Raw genomic sequence first — 26,429 nt, forward strand, 5'->3', positions numbered from 1 at the left:
TTATTTTATTTTATTTTATTTTATTTTATTTTATGTTACGTTATGTTATGTTATGTTATGTTACCTCGTGATCCTCCGTGACGTCACGCGTCGGACGCTTGGGCGGAAGTTGCGTGAACAGCAGGCTGTCACCGGAGCCGCTAGCTGCCTGCTGCTCCCCAAAAAACGAGTGAAATTAATCGATTAAAGCGTCGCCGACTGCGAGTCAAACTACCTCCGGCAGGAATATGGATGACGACGTGCTGACGACGCTGAAACTGTTGATAATTGGCGAAAGCGGAGTCGGGAAGTCGAGGTTTGTGTGTGTTTTTAGCGAGCTGTTAGCTAGCTGCTGAGACTGTTTATGTTCTTCTTGTTACGTAAGTTGCAAAGCCTCCGCTCAGCAGCTGCTCATACGGCTAGCTGCTGATGTTTTTGTCCTTCTTTTGACAAATTCTTACTGCTAACAGGTTGACAAATAAGTGACAAATAACGTCACCGTCATAGAGGCATCAGTAAAACTTTATACTGCTGTTTGTTCAGTGAAAAGTCAGCTTAAAGCTGTGTTATTGTTGTTGTGTTAATATTATTGTGAAAGCCTTTTAGTCAGCTCACAAAAGCCTATTGTGTCGTCTCATTTCCATGCGATTTTATCTCTCCAAACAGTCTCCTCCTGAGGTTCACAGATGATACTTTTGACCCAGAGCAGTCAGCGACAATAGGTTACACACACACACACACACAAACACACACACACACACACACACGAACATAACACTTATAATACACGCTGCTTGTTATTTAACGCCCTTTCTCTTTCCTGTCTTCCTCTCGTATCTGATCAGGTGTGGATTTCAAAGTAAAGACACTCGCAATAGATGGAAACAAAGCCAAACTCGCCATCTGGGTAAGACTGAAGTCACTTTCTGCTTTTCAGTATTTGTAGTTGTCAAGAAAAACACGATTTATCTGCAGTGTTTATCCGCCAGATGGCGACGTTGCTCAGCAGGAAACACGGAAGGGGACTGAAAAACATGTAGTCAAATAAAAACACAGCAAACACACACAGGGAGTCCATAACATAACCTCAGCCCAAAACACTGAACTCCTACAGATTTATTTCCCTTTTTAGGAGAAATGAGTTTGTGCGGAGGAGCTCAAAATACTTAATGAGGAAAAGAGGACTTTGTGAAGTCACATGTGGTACAGAGAAAAGTGCCAGAAAAAAATCCTTGATTTCAACGTTATTATAATGATAATTTCCTCTTTTTTTGTTACATTTTTATGGCTAAGTTTCATGTAATTCTTGTCTTTTTTTAAATTAATTTCTTGCTAAATTTTGGGCCACATCTTGTTATGTTGCTCATAGCCTTCTCCGCATGTTTTTGAAAGAAATCAAATCAATTTGCTCAGGTTTTAAAGGGTGAAAAAGGGAATAAACCAGAATTTTTAGTTTTTACCAACCACAAAAACATGTTAAACGTTTCAACAAAACTTAAGTGCACAGTTTCCAGAATGTTTTTACTTATATTATATGAATATAATTTCCTGATCAAATACAAGTACTGCATTGCTTTTATTAAAAGAGTATTCTGTTGGTTGAAAAACTGACATCTGGTATGAAGGACTTTGTAAATGCTGGTTGCTGCAGCAGCTCTGTTGTGTCATCCTGAAGGCGATTTTATGAATCCTCGAAAAAGAGGACAAACAGGATCAGCCACATTTTTTTTGGCCCTGGTTTCCACTGCGTTTTATGAACACATCCCAGTTGTTTCTGCTCTTTCTCAATATTTTTTTCTGGCCATATTTGTAATTCTGAACAATCCATCTTTGCTCTTCGCCTCCAGGTGCACATACCATGTGCACATGTTAAAAGTTAAAATACTTTAAACAACACTCTGTAAACAGTCTCTGAAATGCTTTTGCTTGAATCTAATTTGCTGATTAGATACAAGCACTGCAGTACTTTAAAAATGTATTCTGTGTTGGCAGTAAAACTTTTGATCAATAAAGGTTTCAAAATATTTGAACTCCTCCTCAGTCAAAACAAGAAAAATAATGACAGGTGCTGAGCTCACTCACAATGATTAGCTCCGTAGTCTGACTTTTGTAACACGTGTAAAACTCAGTCTGAGTGTGGACGCTTCCTCGTGTACCCGTTGGTCTGAAAAGTTTCCTAAGACTTTCTTTTGTAGCATTTATGAATATTTAATATGTTGCTAAGTTTTATCATCCCTCAGTAATTTCCCACAGTATTAATATATGATCACTGTGTTGTTTGCATTTTATTTTATTGTCGTTCTATTGCTGACTTGTTTTCATCTGTTGTTTTAGTGAAAAGCATTTTGTAATCTTGTTAAGAAAAGTGCTATATGTATTAGGTTTATTATTATTATTATTATTATTATTCAAAGTTTGGTGTCTTTTACTTTTGCAGGACACAGCCGGACAGGAAAGATTTCGCACCCTGACACCCAGCTACTACCGCGGTGCACAGGGAGTCATTCTGGGTAAACACTGATGGTTTAAAAAAAACACGTTTATACCAGACCGAGAAACAATTTTCTCTTTTCATGAAAGAATCACATCCTCTGGTTATTATAGCACTTTCTTTACACATTAGTCTGAAAGTGTCTTTGGATAAAAACTGTGAATCAGCAGCTAAATATTCATCATAATAAAATGTTATCACACTCGTGTCTAACTGCTTTTTTGTTTTTCTGGTTTTAACAGTGTATGACGTGACAAAGCGCGACACTTTTACGAAGCTTGAAAACTGGCTGAATGAGCTGGAAACCTACACAACACGCAACGACATTGTGAAAATGCTCGTTGGGAACAAAATTGATCGGGTGAGTCTGATGCTTCTAACAGCTTCACACGTGCAGCATAATTTTAAACAGTTTAAACAGCTCTGTTTTGGATAAACCGGCCAAAGGCTCAAATTTGGCCTTAGAGGGGATCTATTATGCTTTTTCTTTCTTTTTTTAGATGTCAGATATTTATATGAAATGTGGCCAAAGTTTCAAGTGATGAGGTAAATATAATTAAAAGTAATGTGTGTGAGTAAAACTTCTGAATACTCTGTTTCCATCGTTTGTTTTTTCTTCCGTCGAGACAAACTGATGTCAGCTGTGACAGACTTGTTTATGTTACAAATGCTGCCTTTAAATTGAACTCTTGAGCTCGTTGTTACGACCTGTGATGTCATGTTCATGATATTCTTGGTGTTTAAGCGGTTAAGTTGGTTAAGAAGGATGGCGATGGATGTTCAAGACATTAGCAGCTTTATTTATATTGCAGCCATCACACTAACGGTCATAATTTCCGATCAAAGATGATGAAGGTGTGTTATGCAAGCGATAATGGAAAGGCGAGCCCCTTATATGTGGGAGCGGCCTCGTATGAAGGATTTCTGGGAGCTGATAGTCCACGATTTCACGGATGAATTGTGGATTCAAAACTTTCAGATGATCCACTCAACTTTCTCAGAGTTACGTGATGCGACAACAGCTCTTGTAGCTCCTGCTGCATCATGAGGGAGCCAGTTCCTACGGACAAGCACAAAGACACAGCATCATGTGACCTAGAAAAGACTAAAAAGTGTTTCCATTGCAGTTTTGCAAAATAAAGTTTAAATTTATGGGTTAATGGAAACCCGCCTTGTATGAGTAAAATAAAGTGTTATTGAACATTAAAGCATGAAATGTTCCAGCAGAACCCTTAAATACACATATGAACCTGAAAATTAGCATAATAGGTCCCCTTTAATGTCAGCCACGGCTTTATACGTAAAAAAATAAAACTCATGCGACACCAGAAACACTCCAAAGTGTTTTCTAAATGTGCCCAGCAGCTTTTGGTGTTGCCGCACTTGTCCATGATGTCTAATCATTTATTATGTGTGTTCCACGCAGAGAAAATTACACAGGAAGTGTGTTTGGTTTTTCAGGATGACCATGAAGTGGACAGAAACGAGGGGCTGAAGTTTGCGAGGAAACACTCCATGCTTTTTATTGGTGGGTAAAATCAGACACGGTCATTTAAACTAATAGAGCCATAAAATGTGACTTACTGTACAGCCATTAAAACTCACCGTGCTGCGTTTAAAAGTCAGAGCTGTAATTGTGCACTTGGACGCAGTCGGGACATCACTTAGTAAGTCATGCAGTCACTTTGGGTTTGTTGCCTTGTTTATACTGAGCTGGCATCTTCGAGTGTCTCGCGCTGAAAGATGCGGCCGCTCCAGCAGAACTGCATTATGATTAACATCTAGCGGGCTTTCATTTATCGGATCCATGTCTACACGTGTTCCTGATTCTCATCTCCAATCTGCCCCTCTCTGGGAAATTACGTTAACATTTTCTGTGGAGTTTCCATTTTAGAAAGGCTAAATTAAGGGGTTTTGAAAAGGGTTGGGCAAGAGGATGTCGTGGATTTAATCCGCTGTGAGGATGTCTTCATCCTGCTGGATGTCTCCGGCTGCTTAAATGAAGTCATTTCATACTTTATATGTCATGTTTGTCAACACCGGGAACATTTTTAAAGCCTGTCGTTTTAGTTTTAGTACGCCGTAAAAAAAAAAAGAAGAAGAAGATGTTTTGGATTTAAAAGCTCACGTAATGTTTTTTTTGTAACATTTTGGAAAGTAATCTTTTTGGCCTGTGTCATAAATCTTGATCGAGGGGCCCTCAGCTCTGGAGCGACCTGCCTGAGGAGATAAGTCTCACACAGAATCAGTGGCTTCTTTTAGATCACTTATTAAAATTCACTTTTACAGACTTGGTTTTATGTGATGTCATGTGATGTCTGCCGGTGTCTCCGCCGGTGTCTCTGCCGGTGTCTCCTCCGGTGTCTCTGCCGGTGTCTCCAAATGTCTGCTCCGCTCTCATTGTCCGCCGGTGTCTCTGAGTTGACATAAGAGGGAAAGAAAACACAAAAAATCTAAAAATTTATTTCGCTCTTGAAAATGATTTTTTCCAGCTTTTTGTCTGAAATGTTGTTTTTTCAATGAAAATGCACAAATTAACTTAATCTGTTCTCACCACATCTCAGCCTTTCATACCCTCAGGTAATGAAAAACAAACAAAAAGAAATTATTTATTAATATTATTTCTCTCATATTATTATTATTATTATTATTATTATTGTTATTATTATTATTTTTTTTTTTTTATGACTTTTAGTCTTACATTTAAAAAAAAACTTCATCCATTTAGTACTTGAACTACCTTTTGGGATCCACCAGTTTTCCTACTTTTATTCCTTTTATTTAGCTTTTTTTTTGTTGACCTTTTGTGTTTGCATTTTCTTCTTGTCCTTTTGTTTGACTTCTCTCGACCTTCCTCTGTTTGGCATGTTTGTTGATGTTTATTTTGAACTCCCTGAGACCCTGTCTGTCACGTTGTAAACATCTGTTTGTAAAGGTGTTCAGGTTCTTATTGTATTACTATTGTTATCTTGATTTTGTGCAGAGGCCAGTGCAAAGACCAAAGACGGCGTCCAGTGTGCCTTTGAGGAGCTCGTGGAGAAGATCCTGCAGACTCCGGGGCTCTGGGAGAGCGAAAACCAGGGTCAGAGTGTCCGTCTGGGGGCGCAGGAGCAGGGCAGCGGCAGGGCGTGTGGCGGATACTGTTCCATACCCTGAAACCGGACAGACGGGAACCTGATAGGAGCGACTACGGACCAGAAACAGTGAGAGAGAGAGAGAGAGGTGGAGCTGGATGAGTACTTTTTTAAAAAAAGGTAAATGTTGGAGTAGTACTGCGGGTCGAAAGGACTTTGCTGTTTGCACACTTCCTTTCCAACCATCATCTGTCACTACTTTCTGTTAAAAACATAAATGGAAGGATCATGCAAAAATAGCCTCTTGCCTAAGGAAGTATAGTGTTTTTAATTGACAGAACCGCGCCAAGTGTACGCTGCGTCATACGCGTACGTCTGGTTTCAATTTCTCTTATTGGCAGCAGTGATTCTGTTGTACATTAAGACATCAGGTGAATAGCGTAGTGCCTATTACATGAACCAATTTGTAGGTTTTACAGTACGTAGCTTGTCAAATTTTACCCCCAAAAATTCATGATAATCAAAATATAAGTCCTTCAAATCCTCCATAGAGAAAATATACTTCTCTGCTTTTGCTTATCTAAAACTGCAAAGTACAAAATGTTCTGACATTTGCAAACTCTATTTCATTTATGACACGTCACTCGGTGCAAAAGACTTTGAGTGATCTGTCGTTATGCACCGCAACACTGTGAATGATCCCAAATGCGACATTTCACAATGGTTACAGTTACTGACACAACTTCATTTTTACTGTTAATCCAGTTCTTATTCGTTTGATGGTGATTTCCATCAAATTATGTGTTTCAGAGGCTTCAGATGTACCGTCTTTCATGCAAGACAAGTAGCCGTTGTCTTTTAGGATTTCCTGCAATCGAATCTTTGTCTTTGCATGTCTGATCTGGACCCAACAGCTTCAAGTGACAGGTTTACAGTATTAAAAGAGAATTTTACCTGCAAAATGACCATTTGTATATCAACAGTCGCGTTTTCATCCACCTGTTTTTATGTCCAGGTTCCCACGGTCATGACAAGATCATGGAATTTTACAATCATGTTTTCCAGGCCTGGAAAAGACATGGAATAAGCAAAAACTGACCAAAAGTTTCGGAAAAGTAATTTTAACCCTTTAAAAATTGAGTAGACTGGATTGACTTTTTTCAAAACTAGGAAGAAGGCAACGAGCAACTTAACAAGAAGAAACTACCCCAAAATTTACAACAAATTAGCAAAAAGTACAAGAAAATTATCTTAAATATATATATATATATATAATGCTGTTGCGCCTCCTTTTTCTGACTTCTAACTGGAGAATTGGCGCCACCCACAGCTTATCTTGATGAACCAACTCCCAACATTTAAAAAAAAAAAGCATTTTCTTATTACAGTTTTTTGAAAATGTGGTGAACATTTGCACTATATTTGGACTGAAACCCATCTATTTGTTCAGCCTGATTTTTAAAGAGTTCAGTACAGTCAATCTCATTTAGTCTCATGTGTGGCAGAGTAAGCACGCAGCATGCTGCCTGTAGGCAGAGATGTTATAGTTTGGATTGTTTAGTGAAAATGTGTTTGGGACGTACGACTGGATAATTGAGACCTGGATTATGCTGCACGAGTTGTTAGTTAGTTAAGTGATGTTTTGCTGCTGTTAAACTTGGACCCCCATGATTCAATTTTTTTCAGAAATTCAATGTACCGTGTGGAAGTATTTGATATACAAATGGTCATTATGCGGGTGGAGTATTCCTTTAAGAGCTATTGCAATAAAATATTTACTCACTTGAGCTCGCAGCTCTTTTTTGCCTGATCTCATCTGGCAAAACGAAGGAAGCAGTTTGTTCGTGTAGTCTCTGCTTTGACCCTGTGAGCTTGTTTTCTCCCATTTATTTTGCAGTTTCTGTGTGGTGCTGTGGTCCATATAATGTCCCACTGACTCATTGTAGGCATTTCTCACACATTATAGTATGAGAGCATTCCTAAGAGCTTCCCTGTCTGCTGTATGATATGGATTTGATGTATTATTTGTTTGAATTTCTTCTGTTGTCTAAAATCATGTTGACCTTTATCTCTGTCCTTTTTTCCTGTTGCGTTTGCTGTGCGCCTCTTGAATCATACCCAGCAATATGTTAAATTGATATCTGCCTTAACATTGAATGACATTGAGGTCCAGTTAAGTTTGTATTGTTTCAAACTGAAATAAACGACAGCCTCGAGATGCGGTCGCTCAAGACTAATTATTGCTTAATTGCCATTTGAGAGCTGCCATTACGTCTCCGTGTTGTGCAGGAGCTCGTCTAATCAAAAGCAGGTTTACAGTGGAAACAGGAGTGAGGTGCTCTTTCCATAATACTTTGTTGATGACTCGTCTGCCGTACATGCAAGACTGAAAACATTCTTTGCTCAAAATGTCAAAAAACAGACCAAAAGCGGGAGTGGAAAAATCTGTTAATCATGTTTTGTGAAATAGTCCCTGAGGACTTTGTGTGATTACAAGCTTATGTTTGGTGTCAGGATGTCCCCAGATGGAGGACGCTCACCGCAAGTCTCCCTGTCAGACGTCCTCCCGAGGCTTATCGTGTACTCTATATTTCCAGTAACACGAGTTTTTGGCTGCATATTGAGGTCAGGAAATTCCTGAGATCTCATTTGGCATTTGAAGTCGTGTTCAAACATCAGAAACAGATGACAGTTGTGTGTCTCACTTATCATCTGAGGATGTTTGCTGTTCAATAAAATACAGAAGATCTATTCGTCACAGCGACATCCCATTGAATTTGTGAGCAACTTAACATTTTATCTTATTGCAATACATTCACAGTTTCATCAGGAACACCTCCAAAAACTTGAACTTAAATTAACTAACTTTTAGGCCACTAGGGGGAAGCAGAAACAAGCTGCAAACACAGCAATAATGGCCAGACTGCTATATGACTGTTTACCATGGATGTATAAAGAGAAGTGGATACAGTGCTGGAGCTGGGGTCCCTTTCAGTGGTGCATGAAGCCAAAACAGCTTGATTTTTTTGGTATTGAAATTGCTTGGATGCTCCATATCCTGGAAATTTTGGATCAGAATCTCAATATTTGACTGCTGTTACGACCTGCGTCTGCTAACCAACAGAAGTGGAGCATGAAATGATGCACTAATATGCAGAACTAGTAAATGTTGCTAGTAAATACTAATACTTACCTTAAGCTCTGGCTGCAAAATTGGCGGGCCGAGTTGGCCTCTTCCCCGGCCACGACTGCGTCCGCATTCTCTCAGGTTTAGTTACATTGGACAGATGTTAAATTTTGGTTGGAATGAAAGAAAGAAAGTTGACAATATTTTAAAAGTTTAAGAACATTAGAGCTCACGTGGCATTCATTTGGAGCCACATTTGTAGTGATGAACGTCCTTTTAGCTCAGTGTTTGGTCTCCACCACACCACTCTGTGTTCACTGGCTTGTTGCTAACTACCTGTCGGCTGTTAAAGTGCCGAAAAGTTCGTTCATACAGTAAAGTTCTGGGCTGGAAAACTCAATTTGACATGTTTTTCAACAAATACAAAAAATGTCCAACCATCTCTTGCTCTTCAGAAAAGCTTAAAGCACAGTACTCTACTTAAAGAAGCGTCTCTGTGCTCAGTCCACCGTGTCTGCACCCTTCTGCCCATATTACAACCTTTTAAAAAGCTATGTGAAAGTATAGAATGAAACTAGGAGACCCACAATTGCACACATGAAAACTACCACTAAATACAGTCCAGCAGAACATAACTGCAGCTCCCGCCGCTGCAAAGCAGTGATTTAAAGCAAACGACTGGTCAAAAGATTTCACATTGGGTTTATTCAAATAGCTGCTGTCAGACTTAAAGCATTGGACGATCATCCAGTCTCATTGAAGTTAATATAACTTACTGCAACAGACGGCAATAGGAAGACATTAGAAACATGGCAAAAAACTATAGAAAATATTCAACTGCATTAGGTTAGTTTTCCATTTTACAAAGTAAAAAATGATTGAAAACGTCAAAGTTTATCAGCATTACAAAATAACAGAGGCTGTACAGATACTGTGAGGCACTTAAGCATCTGGTATTCCTATATGGAACGATGGACCAGATGCTCAAATGAAATGCCTACACGCTGTTTGCCAGGGCCACGTTAACAGTCTGGACCTCAGAGATGTGAGAGGACTTCTGGATGATGCGGCTGGTGAGAGTGGGCCCCACGGTGCAGCTCTGCCTCAGAGCGGCGGTGGGTCCTGTGACACACATCCTGTCCATGATAGTGGTTCTCGTAACTGAGAAGGGCTCCCGGGTGCAGCTCTGCCCCGTGCCAGCTCTGGGCGCTGTCACGCTGCTCTGCTCCGCCGTGCAGCTCTGCCCCTGGGCCAAGTTGGTGAGAGCCACGGCGGCGTGGATCTCCCGCCAGCCCTGATCGCCTCGTCTCTGCTGGCCTCGGCCCTGCTGCTGCTCCCTGTGAATATATCAAAGAAAAACAGCTGCATGTGATGTGGATTATTAAACACCATCTCACCTCCAGCCTAAATTAACCTGGAAAAAATCAAGAGCAATTTTTGTTTTGCCTCTTGATATAAAGCCAGAATAATGTGGATGAATTAGGGGTGACGGTCCAATTTCAAGAGCTACTTCCAAGAGGGATTATGAAGCGTATTTCTTTTCAAGCTGATGAAAGTTGAAAAGTGCAAACAGCTGATTCGATTGCAGATTGAGCAATGAATAATTGCACTTACCTGTCACATTGAGTTGAAGTATAGTCCATTGTGTCTGCAAGAGAGAAGAAAACGACTCAAAATGTGCCATGAATCAGTTTACTTGATAGCAGTGAAATTGCAAACAATATATAATCAATGCTGGATTAGGCTTTATGGCTGTATGTTAGTGATACCAAGTATTAACGCATGAGTTTATAATTTGCAGCATGTGTGTGAGTATCTTTGTGTATTCATGGGCAATTATGCAGCATCTGCTTTGAAAGGTGTTCCCAAAAGCAAGAGTGTGCATCTCTGGATATTAGATTTTGTGCGTACAGTTCAAGGCCGTAGAGAAGGGCCATTAGGGGGCACAAAATCTGCTGGCGAGGGATGCACACTCTTGCTTTTGGGAACACCTTTCCAAGCAGATCCTGCATAATTGCCCATGAGTACACAGAGATACTCACAGGGGGAGGGGGGGGGGGGGGGGGGGGGGGTGAAACGGGGGGGGGGGGGGGTCTGGAGCCCCATGCTAATGCATGTGATGTATGTTACTGAGCTAACATTACAGGAATTTAGCCCAACATTGCAAAAGCATAAACATTCATAAATGTTTCATTTTCATAAATTATCACAGTCAACAGTGATTTAGCCCAAATTGTACTCATTTTACATTTTTCCACTTTTTAATCAGCCCCTCCAGGATGCTGCAGTGTTGCAATAATAACTGCAAATTCAGCCAGTCCCCATGCATTCTGCACGACCTTGCAATTTAGTCTAAGCATTGCAACTTTACGACAAATTTGACTTTCACAATCTCATCTGTCTCTCTCTAGCACTTTTTACGCTGCCTGTTCAGGGTGGGAATATCGTGCCGTTATGTCGCCTCAATGTTTTGTATGATAGCATAAAGAGGAGGCGGTGTTGCCTCAGCACAGAAACAGTGTCTGCATAAACAACACAGCTTGAAGGATCAGAGCGTAATCGGCACGTGTGATGTTTTGACAACGTGTTTTGTGTGCAACTGACCGTGGGAGATTTGGAAAGTAGCTGTTAGCAGGTAGCAGCTAATTTAGAAAAGAAGAACAGTGGTCATAATTGTCTGCAAATTGTGAAAACAATAAGATTCATGAGGACAAGGTCAGCCGCCATACAACAGAGATTGTAAATTATTGTTTTTTTTTTCATGTTATGACGTTGTTATTGTTTAGAAAAATGCTACCGGTGCGTATGTTATGTCACATTTGAGGCCGCTGTTGTGTTACTTGTCAAGCTTCTTCTTCTAAAGGGTTTTTTTGGGGAGTTTTGTCTTGTGTGAGGGTCCAAAGGTGATGGGATGTCGTGTGCTGCAAAGCCCTTTGAGGCAAATTGTGATTTGAGATATTGAGCTTTGTAAATAAAATTAAATTTTGATTCCACAATGCCGGCATGCTGTCTGTAATCACAAACTGGAGCAGGATGATGCTGCTGTCGTTTGGTTCTGTGTAAAAATGCAAAGGCTGCTGAAAGAAGGGACTTTGTTGTGGGATCTCTGTCTAAAAAGGCCCTCTGTCTATCATGAGACAACTGCTGTGGGAGTGTGAGCTCTTTGCCTGGTTGGGTTGCCTGTGAACACTGGTTTAATGAAAGAGCCGTTTTGGTGTCTGGATGAGTTTATTTAAACTCGTTTTATGGCTCAGTGTTGGATGTTAGCCGCTGCTGCTGTGTTACCTCGTGTTTACTTGTTAGAGAATATTTTTGTAATATTCCTTTGCCCCTGAAATTTCGTTGGAAAGAAATGCCTGTACACATTGCAACACGCATTAAAAACTTCTTTAGAAAATTTGTCATGAAATCAGGCGTTTCAAGCCACAAGAATCCTAAAACAGCCTGCCAAATCCAGGAGGGACTGATTAATACATTTTCAAGTTATGACACAGAGAGACAGTGCAGTGTTCAAAATTGATTGTTCCCGCAGCAGTTGAGCAAAAACCTCTGCTGGGGTACGAAAACAACATTGGTACAAACCATATCACAATACTTGAACTGATAATATTGATGATAAAAATGGCATTTGTAAAGTTAGTTTGTGATTATGATTACATTTGCTAATTATCATTTTGGACAGCTATGCGTGGTGTGTTGTAGCCTAGCTGTTTTTTTTTTTTTAATTTATTTTTTTATTGGTGGCTGTGTCCCCTCCAATATATATTTTAATTGCTGCCTTGCAGTCACTACTTGTCCAGGATGTCTCTTTGGATTTGTTTTACAAGCTTTGACTCAGTGAGGTGCACCAGTCTGACTGTGCTCCGCTGCTCTCGCCAACACAAATGCAACACAGTGTTTCTCTTCAGTTTTAAAGAGTGGGGAAAAAAAATCTGATATCTGCATCGTGTCATGAGGACTGACTGTGCTTTCAGGTTTCCAGAGCTCTGCTAGCACCTGTAAAGTTGGTCCGTTGTGTGTTTTTCCTTTTCCAAAACCTGCTCCTGCACATCTCCATCTTTTTTGACCAAGACACTTGATTAACTTTTACCAGCGGGCAGGGGAGTGTCATATGAATAAAAACATGAGAGTAGTCTTTCTCTCCAGGCTCTGAAATGAAACAACAGTATCTCTGGCTGTTTCCGAGGCAGGAGCAGAATAAATAGGACTTTTGAGTAATATCACGTTGCTTGCACAATCTCTATTTGAGGTCTGTGCATCATGTGTAGGACTTATTTTCCATCTCAGTTTTGGAATATTGCCTTTTTTCATTGGAGCAGATAGAGGCTGGTCAAAAGTGATTTTTCATCAGAGAGCAATAGACAGGGAAATTAGAGGCCCACTGTGAAACGCAGACTTTCAATGCTAACAGCCCGAAACATCCCCGTCTCTGATTTCTTTAGCCAGCCTGGAGCCAAGAGCAACTGCCTGCTGATAGTAAATCATTTTGCCGTTTTATACTTTTTTGCTACTGAACGTCCCCGAGCGTTTCTCTCTTTAGCCATAACATGCTTTGCCAAGAAAGTACTTCAGTACCTCTGTTGTATTTATTACCGTGAATAAACATTGTTTTACCTCTGGTGAGTCTCAAATTTACAGCAGGGATCAGTTTCAACTAAACTTTACAAGGGTAATGAAGCTGCTCACTGCTTTCTTTATACACATTACACTGAGCTGCAGAATAGTTATAATTTCATGTTTGAGCTTTTATTCAAAAATGTGGAATATTAAAATATTTTAAAATGTCCGCATCGTGCATCTCTGCGAAGCACAGATATCTTACATTTGCACTTTATTATGTAGCGGATAAGTCAAAAGTCAGCATGAAAAGCAGTGATATCTGTGTAAAAAAAGAGCCAATTTTTGTGGCACTATTCTCGCTGATGGGTAGCTGCAAAACACCCACGTCTGGAGCCTAAAAGCTGCTGGAAAAACGCTGACTGGTTACTATAAAACAACCATGTTTGGGAAATAAGAAGACCCCCGAAAAGCATTGACAGATCTCTCAAAAGCACCCTAATTTGGAACCTAAAAAAGCTGTTTATGACAGAGGGGTCACTCCAAAACACCCATGCTTGGTGACTAAAAATCTGCTGGAAAAACACTGATGGGTTTCTACATAGCGCTCATGTTTGTTACCTAAAAATCTGCTGTAACAACACAGGCCACTCATTCCAAAACACCCACATTTAGAGCCTAAACAGATGCTGGAAAACAGGCAGGTTAATCCAAAAACCAAAACCAAAACCAAACCACGACATTTACTGCAAAACAAAATAAAACAAAACAAACAAAAAAAACTTGTTCGGTGGCGATAAATCAGCTGAAAAAACACTGAGGGGTCATTAAAAAACACCTGCGCTTGGAGCCTAAAAAATCTACTGGAAAAACACAGATGGATGACTATAAAACACCCAAATTTGGTGGCTTTAAAACTGCAACAACTCAGTGAAACACACGGTTTTGTTAACATATTCGTGGTTTGCAGAAACGTACGATGCCAACATTTTTTTCTGGGCAGCTGGGCTGTTTGGGAAATACTTTTATTTCCTTTTTTTCCCTGAGAGTTAGAAAACAACATTGATATCAACCTCTGAGAGGTGTCACCCCTCTCATGTCTTGGCGAGAAATTAATCATTGATGATTGATTATGATTATGAGTCAATAACACTGATTGATTATGCTTAAAACTTAGATTAAAAAAATAATTCAATTATTATTGCAAATAATATTTTAAAAAATAGCATAAATATGATGTAAAAAAAGCATAAATATCATGTAAAACAATAATTAAAAATTGCAATAAATATAATAATAATAAATAATTGATTACACTGGAGCGAGGCAGGATCTCTCTCTCTCCCTGCATCAGCAGGAGCCTGAGTTACTACACCTATTAATCGGCTCACCCCTACCTTCTTCTGCTACTAAAATCGCATAATTATAAGCCATAAAAAAGGAAAATAAGAGTCTTTTAGTTATGGCTTAACAGTGTGTTGCAATTTGTATAAAACATTAACAATTTTCTGCACATTATGTGATTTAGCATTATATTACTACCATTAATTTTGTCTGGGGCATCCCTATAATTCAATGTTCCTATGTCTCTTGATCCAAGATAATATTGTAAGAGATCTGTAAAGGTTTTGCAGTTCAAAATGCAAAAGAAGGAAGGAAAATTGATGCAAAATGCACACGTCAGCCATGCAGGTTTCTCAGCACACCGATCCAGGGAAACATACACTGAACATTTGACCTAAAGAAAAACATTGTTAAGGACATAAAATCTTTTGAAAGGTCTCCGTAATGAGTCATATTAGGAGGATGTGGAGCTGGGGGACATTGGACCGTGTCTCATTTAAACCACTCTTAATGAAATAATGTCTACATGAGCTGATTTATTTAATTATCTGGGCGTTTTCCTACAATATCAGCTCAAATCCCATCAGTCATCTCACAGGTGAGTCACTGGGATCCATGCTGGAAACAACTGCGTCCTGAAAAAATACTGAAACATCTTATTTCCTCAATGCGGACGCGTATTCGCGAACAGGAGACTCCCCCCTCTCAGCATGCATGTTTTCATTTGAAACAAAATGGATGGAAAACGCAGCGAGGCGTTTGTCCAGATTTGTTTTTCATCGCTCTGCGTCCAATAAAACACGATTCTGGTCACTTTTATGGCTCTCCAGCCTTTTTGAGGGAAATACTGATGTTGATGCAAGTAACATATTTTATGGCGTAAACATCCTCACATTCCTGTACAGTAAAAATTAACATCGCTATACTTTTCCGTTATACTTTTACTGCCTGTGGGACGCAGACGGATCATGTTTAATCCTTTGAAAAATGAGCAAAGTGCTTTGTTTTCTTTCAAATACATGGTGAGAAGACAGTGAACAATTTAATAAGTCAGGACCCCAAAAAATTACCAATAAATTAGTAAAATAAAAAATTTAATTGAAAATAAATCCCTGAAAATGTGCAGAAAGGAAAAGTAAAAACAAAAATAAAAACAAGAAATGACCCCAAAATTGCTGAATATTGAGTAAAAAATATGTATTAATTTTTTTTTTTTTTTTTAAATGATGAAAGATGATTTTAAATATATAATTATAATAGTTATAAATCTATTTTTTTTTGGACATTTTTTTAATTTTATTTTGCCCTTTGTTGAGTTATGTCTTCTTGTCACCCTTCTACTTATTTCTTGCAGTTTCTCAGACATTTCTTGCCAAGTTCCTCATTGCCTTTTAACCCATGTTTTCAAAAGAAATTAAACTAATTTGCTTATCTGAAAGCAGCACAAAAAAACTGATGTCAATCCAGATTTTGAGGGGTTAAAATGTCTTTGTAAGTCACTGTGTGGTGGCATCACTTATTAGTCCATCAGCTGAGGGTGACTTTTAGCCGTCTCCTGAGCGGAGTATAAGCGTGTTAATGGCGTTAGTGCCTGTCATGAATCTGGCAGCTTCACTTTCCACTTCACCTCCACAGAGGAGCCGTACTGGATTGCAAAACACTCTTAATATGACCAGCAGGGATGCATTAAAAGTTTGCACAAACATTTCAGCTGCAAAGTGTGTGGTGATGACATCAAGTAACCCCAAAAAAAGATCTGAGAATGGTTCAATGCAACCAATGCAATGTTTTAGAAACGTTCTCAGCTGCAAGTTTTCTTTTAGTTCCCAGAATGTTCTTCTTAAAGTTCGGGTAACATTCTCTATAAACAGAAAATAACGTTAAAAATGTGTTATTTTTAAATTGTTAATTACATTTAATTTATTACATTCATAAAAAAAAGGTCTGTTATCTTTGGCCTAAATAACATTTTATGAATGTTGCTTTGAAAATGTTCTTCCTTTGTTCTCATGTAACATTGTGGGAACATTTTATAAAAAAAAAAAAAATTTGATGAGCTGTCACTTTGCAACTGCACCAAAATATTCTCAGAGTTTCAGTTATAAAATCTCGTCTTAGTCAGCGTTTAACGTTAAAGGAACATTCTTTGAAATGATAAATTTCCTTAAAACATTCTTTGAACATTAGATTAAAATGTTTTCTTTAGAACATTATTGCAGTTTTGTAGGTAACGTTAGTCAATGTTGTGGGAACGTTCCCCACTAACTGGGTAATCAGCTGTTCTTTGGCTCATAAACAATCTTTCCACGAACTTTTTTGAAGTCTGTGAATCCGTCATGTACCTTTTCGGGATAGACCGCTAACACACTTCCTCCTTTCAACCAGCTGACATGAACACAAACACAACTTCACACCATTGCCGAACTCCGCGGCTGAAAAATAAAGTCAACGCAGAAGTACCTAAAATTGCAGTTCCTCTAATGGCCACTAGAGGCCGACTCCAAACCAGCCTCAGTCCCCATAGACCCCCGTGCTAAAACTTTACAGCAGAATTGAACATGTTTACAGCCTGGTTCAAAACACAGTTTGGTCTCTAGTGTTAATTTCAACATCCATGACAACTGTTCAAGAGGTGAATTTTTATAAAACTCCCTTTTTACGTTTTATTACAGCCAAAAGCTACACATAGTGAAGGGCGGGGCCAACCTTAGTGACCTTGGTGGTCAGTCAGATCCATCCCTCGCTCCTCCACAGCTTCACCTTCTCCTCCAGATATCATCAGCTCTGACTCCAGAAAACCAAAATGAGAACTCAAGGCTTCAAACCGATACTCCAAAAACCAATGGGTGACGACATGGTAGCTACTTCCATTATTTATTCAGTCTGTGCCACACACACACACACACACACACACACACACACACACACACACACACACACACACACACACTTGACCCTCATACCAAGTATCAGTCTCCAAGGGAAACTGTGGACGCCAACATGGACATTTTTGTGGACTGACCGAACGACCAATGAACCAACAACCAACAGAGTGAACTACTGAGCTGCAAAAAATCAATTTACCAGCCAAAATGCAGCTGAAGCTCATTAAATTACGTTATTTGTTAAATCAGCGGATAAGAAGCAAAGTTACTGCGACCAGTTGAGAAAAGAGACTGTTGATTGTTCTGATGGTCCTTTATTCTGAAACCCTAATACTGAAAATGTCCCATTAGACCAAAAGCCCAATAACCCAGTAAAAATATATACCAGTATATATTTTTTATCCTGGACTGAGTCGGGCTAGGCGTCTCCTCCTGCTTCCTCTCTTTATGCTATGCCAGTTGTCTGGAGGTTAAAAAATGGAGCAGACATATCAAATGTTTTTTTGAGCACTGGAAGTGGCTGTTTTTTATTTTTTTATTTTATTTTATATTTTGGCTCACGGGAGAGACGTGCAAATTTAAAAGGTTATATTTCATTTTAAATACCCTCTAAGCCCCCAGCTCCAGTATGAAAGGTTTTCTTTTAACCCTTTACACTGGGCAAAATGGTTTGATTTCCTTTAAAAAAAAATGGAGAGAAGGCAATGGGCAACTTAACAAGACATGGCCAAAAGATTAGAAAGAAATTAATAAAAAAAAATAGAAACGTAAGAACATAAGCTGAAATTAAGTGATGCAAGAAATGAAAAAAAATAGATTAAAACACCTGTAGCAGAATTCAAAAATTCATTTTAAAAATAGTAAATATGAAATTTGTTTTCTGGACATTATCGTTAAATTATCCGATTTCCGACGGTCCTCGAACACATCAGGTGCGACGCACGCTTCCGCCAGGAAACAAACAAATCTGCGTTTAAAACCGAGATAAATGAAAGTCACATTAGTCTACATGTCTCACTTTAAAATGTCGCAAAAACCCATTTGGACTAATCTCCTGAAGGCATGACAGCAGTGAAAAGACTTTTTCATCTTCAGGATTTTCAACTTTTCACTCTCGATCATCAAACGGTAAGTTTTAAAATCTAATATTTGCCGCCGAGTCAAATCATAGTGAAAATGTTCCGGCCGCTGCTGCCTCTGATGTGCTTGTGAGGGTTTATTTGGGGAAATGGTTATAAATGCACGTGTTTGTAATGCTGGCTGAGTGCCCTGTGAAGGTTTATTAGGTTTTGTTTGTGTGTGGCTGCTGAAGTGCACACAGTTTGTGATGAGGCATTTAAAGGAGGATTTGCATTTTTCTGAGGATATTGTTTGTTTTTTGGTGAATTGTCTCACACCTTCTGTGCCGTTTGATCGTTGCATAGGCCCCAATACCGAGGCTGTATGGTTATTTATGGTGGACAGAGAGTCAAGATAAAAACAACAAACAACCAAAAAAACCCCCACTCAGCGGAAAATTTTGCTCACTTTTTTTGTCTCATCAGAAATAAAATATATTTTTATTGATCTATTTGTCCTAACCCCTTTTTGTAGAAAGAAAGAGCAAAAGAATAAATCAGCAGAAATTCTTTTGTTGTGCTCGTAGGCTTCTCAGAATTGAGAAATCTCTGAGAACAGATAAAATACACAGAAAAGAGACTTGAATTTGATCACTGAGAAATCCTGCAGGCTCTGTTACAGGCCTGTTATTATTATCACTATTATTATTGTTATTATTATTATTATTATTATTATTATTATTATTATTATTATTATTTATTATTATTATTATTTTTTATTATTATTATTATTTGTTCTCTTATAGTTATCTCCAGTGCTGATCATTTCAGACAAATACATATCAGTGCAGTGAGAAAGAAAAACAAGCATTTTGAAGATCTTAAATTATTATGATGCTGAAACAAGAAGAACACTGATTCTCAGGAGCTGAATTTGAGAAGTTTGAATAAATAGTTTCATATTGATGATAAATGGGCTGAGTTATGTCTGTGAGAAATAGGCTGAAAAAAGAGGAGATTTTATTTTGAATTTTCCTTTTATTCTGAGCCACTCTCTCTGTGCTGTTTGTTGCTTTGAATCCAATTAGTGTGAATACAAACACATATATGTTTATTTATGGTGCAGGGAGAGTCATGGATTTTAGTGAACTTTTTACCTTGCGTACTAGTTTGATACATTTTAGTATAGTTGTATATTTATGCACCTTATTTGCATGTTTTTTTTTTAACATTACTTAAATGTTTCCATACTGTGCCAATTGTTTGCTCTTACTGTTTTTATATTTTATATTTTATATTCTTATATTCTGGTGTTGGTGCTTATTTCTACCCACTATAATTCTGGTGGCATCAGAGCGACTGTAACAAACCGCAGTTTCTCCCCGGGGATCAATAAAGTATTTCTGATTTAGAGGTGCTAGTTGTACCTTCGAGCTGAGTTAAATAGCTGTTTTCTCTTTATGCTAAGCTAAGCTAACGTCTGCTTGCTGTAGCTTCATATTAAGCTTAAAAACATGAAAACTGTATTGGTTTAAGTCTCGGCAAGAAAATGAACACTTCCCAGAATGTGAAATTATTCCCCAAAATAATCTCTGAATCCTCGTATTTCCCTGAAGGCTGCAGATCTGCTCCTGCAGTTTGGATATTGCACGTAAGCAATATTACACTTCTGTGGGGTGTTTTGTTTTTTGTTGTTGTTGTAATCATTGTTCGGTGAGAATGACGCAACTGTAGCTGCCGTCCGCAAGTTAGCATCGTATACGAAGAAGTTAAAATTAGGGTCAATATTTTAACCCTTTGAAATCTGGATCAACACAACTTTCCTTGTGCTGCTTTCAGACGCCTTTCACAAGTAAATAAACCTTTAAACTTGAGAAAATTTGTGCGATATCTTTTAGAAACACTTTTTAGTAAAGAAATTAATCGTTTAAGATTTTTTTTTTAAAAAAAAAAAAAGCTGGGGGAAAATGTTCAGGGAAAAATAAAAAATCTGTTTACAGCTAATTATCGTAAAGACATATTTACAATCATTTTACAGAATTATTAGATTTAATTTTTGATGCACCTTTTTTCAGGCCACATTCATTTTTTCAAACTAATTTTAAAGCATTTTTATTGTATTTTTTTAAAAACTAATTTCTTGCTTATTTTTGGGTCATTTCTTCTTTTTTGTTGCTCACTGCCTTCATCACATTGTTTTGGAAGAAATCAAGCCAATTTTCTCTGGTGTCAAAGGGTTAACTCTTTCACCGTTGGTTTAAAATAAAGCCTGCGTGATGAATTATCCTAATTATTCATGTCTGTAGGCCAGTTTGAGGTTAACCTGAGTTTCCCGGATACAGATTGAACCTCGTCACAGACTATAAAAATTTCCATTAAATAACGTCTTTAAACGGGGACCAGGATTCAGTTTTTGCCTGAAAAGTGATCCTAAAATAATAAAAGAAAGGAACTTAAAGCATGCCTTGTTTCATTTTCAGAGTGAAACTGATGAGATATGCTAAAGAGCAGAGCCGCTTTCAAAAATCTTTTCACAGCTCTCGTAATGTAATGTACATTTAGATTGATTCTGAGTGGGAAAGTAACACTTGGGAGCAGCCGCCTGCCAAAGCACACATGAGTCAGGGAAGCGAAGCTGCACCTCAAACGGGGACGGGAAAAGGCCAGATGGACACGAGCGACCTGCGTTGTCTCACAGATGAGTGGCAGCTCTGACAGTCGCTCTACGAGACGTCTTCTGCGCTTTACTGACAGACTGCTCCACTTCTGCGTTTGGCCGAGGTTCCCACTTCTCACCCTGGGAAGAATAAAGTCTCAGACATGCTGTAATTGTCCTTGAGACTGGACTGGACATTTCCACCATGGCAAGAAGCTGAAGCGGAACAAATGGCACATTCTCGTATATGGAAATGATATTTGCGGTGTGCGGCGGCAGCCAGCGTGAGCTCCGTCCAATTTTAAAATGAGGGATTTCAGCGTCTGCATGAGTCTTATTAGTGATGTTTGCAAAGGCTTTGGCTCCCGTACCTTCAGCGGATTTGAGGGTTGTCAGTGAGCTGGGCTCCCTATAGGTCTGAAAGGGCACCCAGGTGTCAAACTCCCTCCCAGATTCGCTGTAACTTCATAATTGAATCTCGCAGAGCTTCTGACTTTCAGTGAAATGCCAGAGATTTATTAACGTCGGGGTGCTCTGAGGAGCCGTTTCTGTTGGGTCTGTTCTTATTTTACTGTACGCTGTGGTGTGTTTAAAAAGGAACTGAGTGGAAGCAGGGTAGTTAAAGTGTCATTTTACAGCACATTCAACATAAATCTGCAATTAACAAGGAAGATTATTTCATGATTTCAGTGGACGAGGTCTGCTATCATCTACTTTACTCCCAAATTCACACTCTGTCTCTGATTCTGTGTACTCATATTCAGTGCAGATTTTGGTAAACCACACTTGCCTAAACCTGAACTACATCACTCCACACTAAGTATGTAACTTTATGTTATGCACGTAACTTGACGGCGCTGTTTACGGGACACTAATCAGTTAGACGTCGTACAAATTGTTGTATGAGGATACATTGAAGAGAGGCAGGAGATGATTTTTCTTGACATTTTATTTTGGGATTATGGCTGAAATTTGAACAGGATCAGCAAAGGGAAAAGACTTTACCCAAGAACAAAAAAAAAAAAAAAAGAAACGCTAAAAGGGACGGTGACAGAGGACCGCGAAAACAGGAGTCAGCCTGTTGTCATTGGACAGATTGCTGGATTGTGAAGAATTTAAAACCAGTTATGAATTGCACCTCTTCCTCCTTGACATATCTGTAATATTTCTATTTTATTCCTGCATTTTATTGGTTTTACATCAATATATGAATTTACGCTGGTGGCTAAAACCAGGTTTATTTTGTTTCACCATCTTCATATTGCAGTTATTACATTTGGATACGTTACCTCACTGCTGTGACCTGCAAAAAAAGTAAAATAATCTCAAGGGTCCAGTGTGTGGGATTCAGGGGGTTATTTTGGCTGAAATAGAATGTAACGGTCAAAAATATTCATTTATAATCCACAGCACTCGCTGTAGAGCCATTTGTGTTTACGCTTTACTGCATCACTTTGCACAAAAAGTTTCAGTTGTTTGCAATCTGCAGCGTCACCACTAAGATGGCACTCAACACTACACACTAAACCTTTAAAAATATCTTTCACTCACTTCCAAAATCAATGCAGATGAAGATCTTAACAACACGAAGTGAGGGTGGAAACGCTGCGCTTTCGTCCATAGGGGTCGCCAAAATCAACTGCAGCTGCTTTAACGTGTAATGTTGTCGTGCACAGAGACAAACGATGATATCGCTCACCCATCTGGTAGACGAAGTTGGCCTCTGTCTCGTAGGACGACGCCGGCGAGACGACGTCTCGATCGCACTCGTTGGAGCTGAACGACTCGGAGTGGCTCCTCCTCTTGCGGGCTGAGGCGACGTTATCGGCGTTCGCTGCCATCATGTGCCGCAGGGTGTCGTTCAGGTACCGGTTCAGTAAACTGCTCTTGTACTTGGACGGGGGCGACGTGCTGTCGTCACTGTTGGCGGAGTCCGCCATGGCGAGGACGCCGCTCTGCTTCTGGAGCGCGTTCTTGTGGGAAGTGATCTGAAGTCTGATTGGCTGATGGGAGTTTGTAGGGGACACTCTTCATCTATAGCAGCAAAAACAAAACAAAAATGTAACTTTTTTTATGTTGCACAGATTCCAGTGATCATTTAACCCTTTAAAACGTGGATCAGTTTTCTTGTGCTGAATTCAGACGCTTCTCTCAAGCATTTCTGTTTATTGTCTTTTGAAAACATGAACAAAAACAATGAGCAAGAAAAAAAATGTAAAAAAGTGAAAAGACCTAAAAAATTATTTTTAAAAAAAGGGAGAATGAAAAACTATTTTAAAAAAAAAATATAAGGGAAAATGTCCAGAAAACTTTTTCTGTGATTATTTTGTTTTTTTTTACTTTATTTTTCTTGTTAATTTTCAAGTGTTTTTTTGTATTTCTTTACTCTCTTTTTTTGTGCGCTATATTTCAGGTGATTTTTTTGTAACCTTTTTTTCTCTTTCTCTTTTTCTGCAAATTTTGCCTTGTTATTTTTTCAAACTTTGTTTTTCTTGCTAATTTTCAAGTGATTTCTTTTGTATTTTTTAAATCTTTCTTTTTTGCTATTTTTCAGGTGATTCTTTGGTAACCTTTTTCTCTCTCTCTCTTTTTTTTTGCTAATTTCCTGTTAAGTTGCTCATTGTCTTCTTCCCATGTTTGTTTTTTAAGAAATCAAGCCAGTTGGTTTAGTTTTCAAAGGGTAAAGGTGTTAAAAATATGATAAATACTGCTGTTTCATTGGGGACAGTTTTAGGTCCATAGTTCCATCTATAAAAACAAAAGCAGTAAACACTGAGAGATGATCTCGCAGCCCGTACCGTCCGAGTCGGTGTCATCGCTGCACACGCTCAGTCTCTCAGCGTTCCCCTGGATGTATTTGTTGTACAGTTTGATCCTCAGGGCCCAGCTCAGGTCTGGCTGTCTCACCGTGTTCTTCAGCCTCCGCCGGGCGTTCGCAAACCAGTTTGAAACCTGCACAGATACACCTCGTTATGCAACAGCACACACCAGATTTAATATCAGCACGTCCTTTAAAGGGACAGTTCGGTTTTTTTGAGATGTCTGTCAGCGCGCCTCCACTTTGGAGAAGCAGCCTGGAGGAAGCTAAGCAATGCACAGCTGTGGACGGGCGCAACAACAGAACGTATTTTAGCCAAAAAAAGGAAAATGAATGTTTGTTAAGTGTACACTTTACTGAGAGAATTTTTAACTGCTTAACCTTAATGTCAGAGGGTCTCTAACAGGAAAATGAAGCCGCTCTCTTCAAAGCCAGACTCCACTGAGAGAAAAACCTGAGCAGATTGGTTTGATTTATTTCAAAAACACGAGAAAAGGCAACATGCAACCTAAAAAAGAGTAGTTTTTAAAAGAGAGAAAATTATATTTAAAAAAGGGAAAAATTGTTCATAAAAATATATTTATGATTATTCTTGTTATATATTTAAAATTATGTACAGAATTTATGTGTATGATTTTTTTAAAATTTTTTTTTTTTACTTTTATTGTTAACTTTCAGGTAATATTTTAGTAATATTTAGTAAAAATTGTTTGTAGCGAATTTTTGGGTCATTACATGAGTTATTTTCCTGTTAGTTTTTGTTTTTACTCTCCTTTTTTTGCTTATTTTCAGGTAATTTTCTTGTAACTTTTTACTTACGTCTTATCTGTTTTTGGTCTATGTGTTTTTAAGTTGCTGAATCAAGGCAATTTGCTCAGGTTTCAAAGGGTTAACTTTGCTGAAACAGGAGCTGCTGGTCCACCGCTGCTTCAGTCAGTTATTTTCTTTGCATTATTGTGTCTCTTTAGCATTTAAAAGGCTTAGTTTGGATTTACCAAAGTCACAAAATAGCTAATAACTAACAAACTGATTGAAGCAGATGTAGACCAGCAGCTGATGTCTGGTGGCTAAAGCAATGAAAAAACTCTCAATAAAGAAAAAAATGTAGATGGGTAAAATATGTTTTGTTGCTGACTTTGTCACAGCAGCACATTGCTTTGCTTAAATGTCGCACTCAGCCTGCTTCTCCAAACCGGAGGCGTGCATCTACTGTGGATAAGAACCCCAAATGACTCCTCTTAAAAAAACATGGACTATCCCTTTAAGTCACTTTTCCGTCATCGCACCCTCCCTGCTTTCTTGCACGAACCTGCACTAGCGTCATGTGCGAGCCCAGAGCCAGCAGGACCTTCTCCGTCTTGGTGGGATAGGGGTTGTCCCGATGTTTGTACAGCCAGTGTTTAAGCGGCCGGGCCATGTCCTGCAGCACCTGTGTCTCTTGTGGCGAACTTTGACCCCGCCCAGACGAGACCTGGAGGAATCACAAGTTGCCTCATAGATTCACAAAGACCACCCACAATCCCCTCTGCTCACACTTTGAAACAACACAGTGCTAAATATTTTTTTTTGCAACTTCCAATTCTAAAGAAGTGCAAAAAAAAATAATGAAAAGGCAGAACAGGAACATTTTCCTGCATATTCACATACATTTTACTACCATAAATTAAAATCCGACCACTTTTTTAACTGTTCGAAACAGACATTTCCAGCACAGACAAAAAGGGCGTACCCGTATCTCCTGTATTTGATAGCCGAGCTGTCGTCGGTGGTCTCCTGGCATCGCAGCAGCTCTGCGTTCTGCCCGTCTGTTAAACTGCTCTTTGGTAAGTCCGCACAGTTCAGTCTGCTCCTGTCCTCCGCTCTCATGTTGTCCTCCAAGTGCAGCAGAGCGTCAGACTTCATCTCAGCAACTTTGTTCATTGTTAAACACACAAGAGTCAACAGATCAACAGGTGCACGAGCAGACCTCCAGATGTGAACAGAGGAAACAGATTCCCATCCTGGATAGAATTAACGCAAAGATAATAAAAAAAAAGATTAAGAAAGTGTCCGGTCGTCCTCTGAGATGATGACAGGCTCTTAGGAGAGAATAATGTTTGAAAAGTCAGAGGATGTTGTCTGGTTTAGTTGAGCTGTGTGAGGAGAGTTCAAATAACCTGCTGCTCAGACGCCCATTGGCTGCCCCGTCGTCCAATCGCTTCTCCAGAGAGAGAGCTCAGCGAGGGGAGAAGCTCGCAGAGGCTCAGTAGCTCTCCAGGATATGAAAAATATTGCACAAGAATATCAGCAAATGTGGTCGTCAGATTTACTAGTAAAAGTTTGTGTTAAGCACTCTGACATGCTCTCATATTTTCTCCATGAGGTGCTCAAATCTCTTGTGGTTTCACCGAAAATGGTGTCAGCAGATATTAATGCGTGTTTTAGTGGGGGATTCTGGAAA

General features: G+C 39.1%; 1 protein-coding gene and 1 pseudogene across 1 annotated transcript; one reads left to right on the plus strand and one right to left on the minus strand.

Annotated features, from left to right (window-relative positions):
- The first annotated feature begins 162 nt into the window (after positions 1-162).
- LOC121951838 (ras-related protein Rab-18-B) lies at positions 163-5,995 on the plus strand. The gene is made up of 7 exons (XM_042498325.1): positions 163-295; positions 646-701; positions 825-886; positions 2,417-2,489; positions 2,713-2,831; positions 3,932-3,998; positions 5,454-5,995. The coding sequence occupies exons 1-7, from the start codon at positions 228-230 to the stop codon at positions 5,624-5,626; spliced, it is 618 nt and encodes a 205-aa protein (XP_042354259.1). The 5' UTR covers positions 163-227; the 3' UTR covers positions 5,627-5,995.
- A 3,595-nt stretch (positions 5,996-9,590) lies between these two features.
- Positions 9,591-25,915, minus strand: LOC121951359 (annotated as a pseudogene).
- Positions 25,916-26,429: the final 514 nt, after the last annotated feature.

The sequence above is a fragment of the Plectropomus leopardus genome, chromosome 12 (assembly GCF_008729295.1).
Source record: "Plectropomus leopardus isolate mb chromosome 12, YSFRI_Pleo_2.0, whole genome shotgun sequence".
Classification (NCBI taxonomy): domain Eukaryota; kingdom Metazoa; phylum Chordata; class Actinopteri; order Perciformes; family Serranidae; genus Plectropomus; species Plectropomus leopardus.

Excerpts from the sequence above, each read along its gene's own strand:
- LOC121951838 (XM_042498325.1), top strand. The coding sequence starts at position 228 with ATGGATGACGACGTGCTGACGACGCTGAAACTGTTGATAATTGGCGAA. Across the intron at positions 2,490-2,712 it reads TGCACAGGGAGTCATTCTGG|TGTATGACGTGACAAAGCGC; the intron begins GTAAACACTGAT and ends TGGTTTTAACAG. Across the intron at positions 3,999-5,453 it reads ACACTCCATGCTTTTTATTG|AGGCCAGTGCAAAGACCAAA; the intron begins GTGGGTAAAATC and ends GATTTTGTGCAG.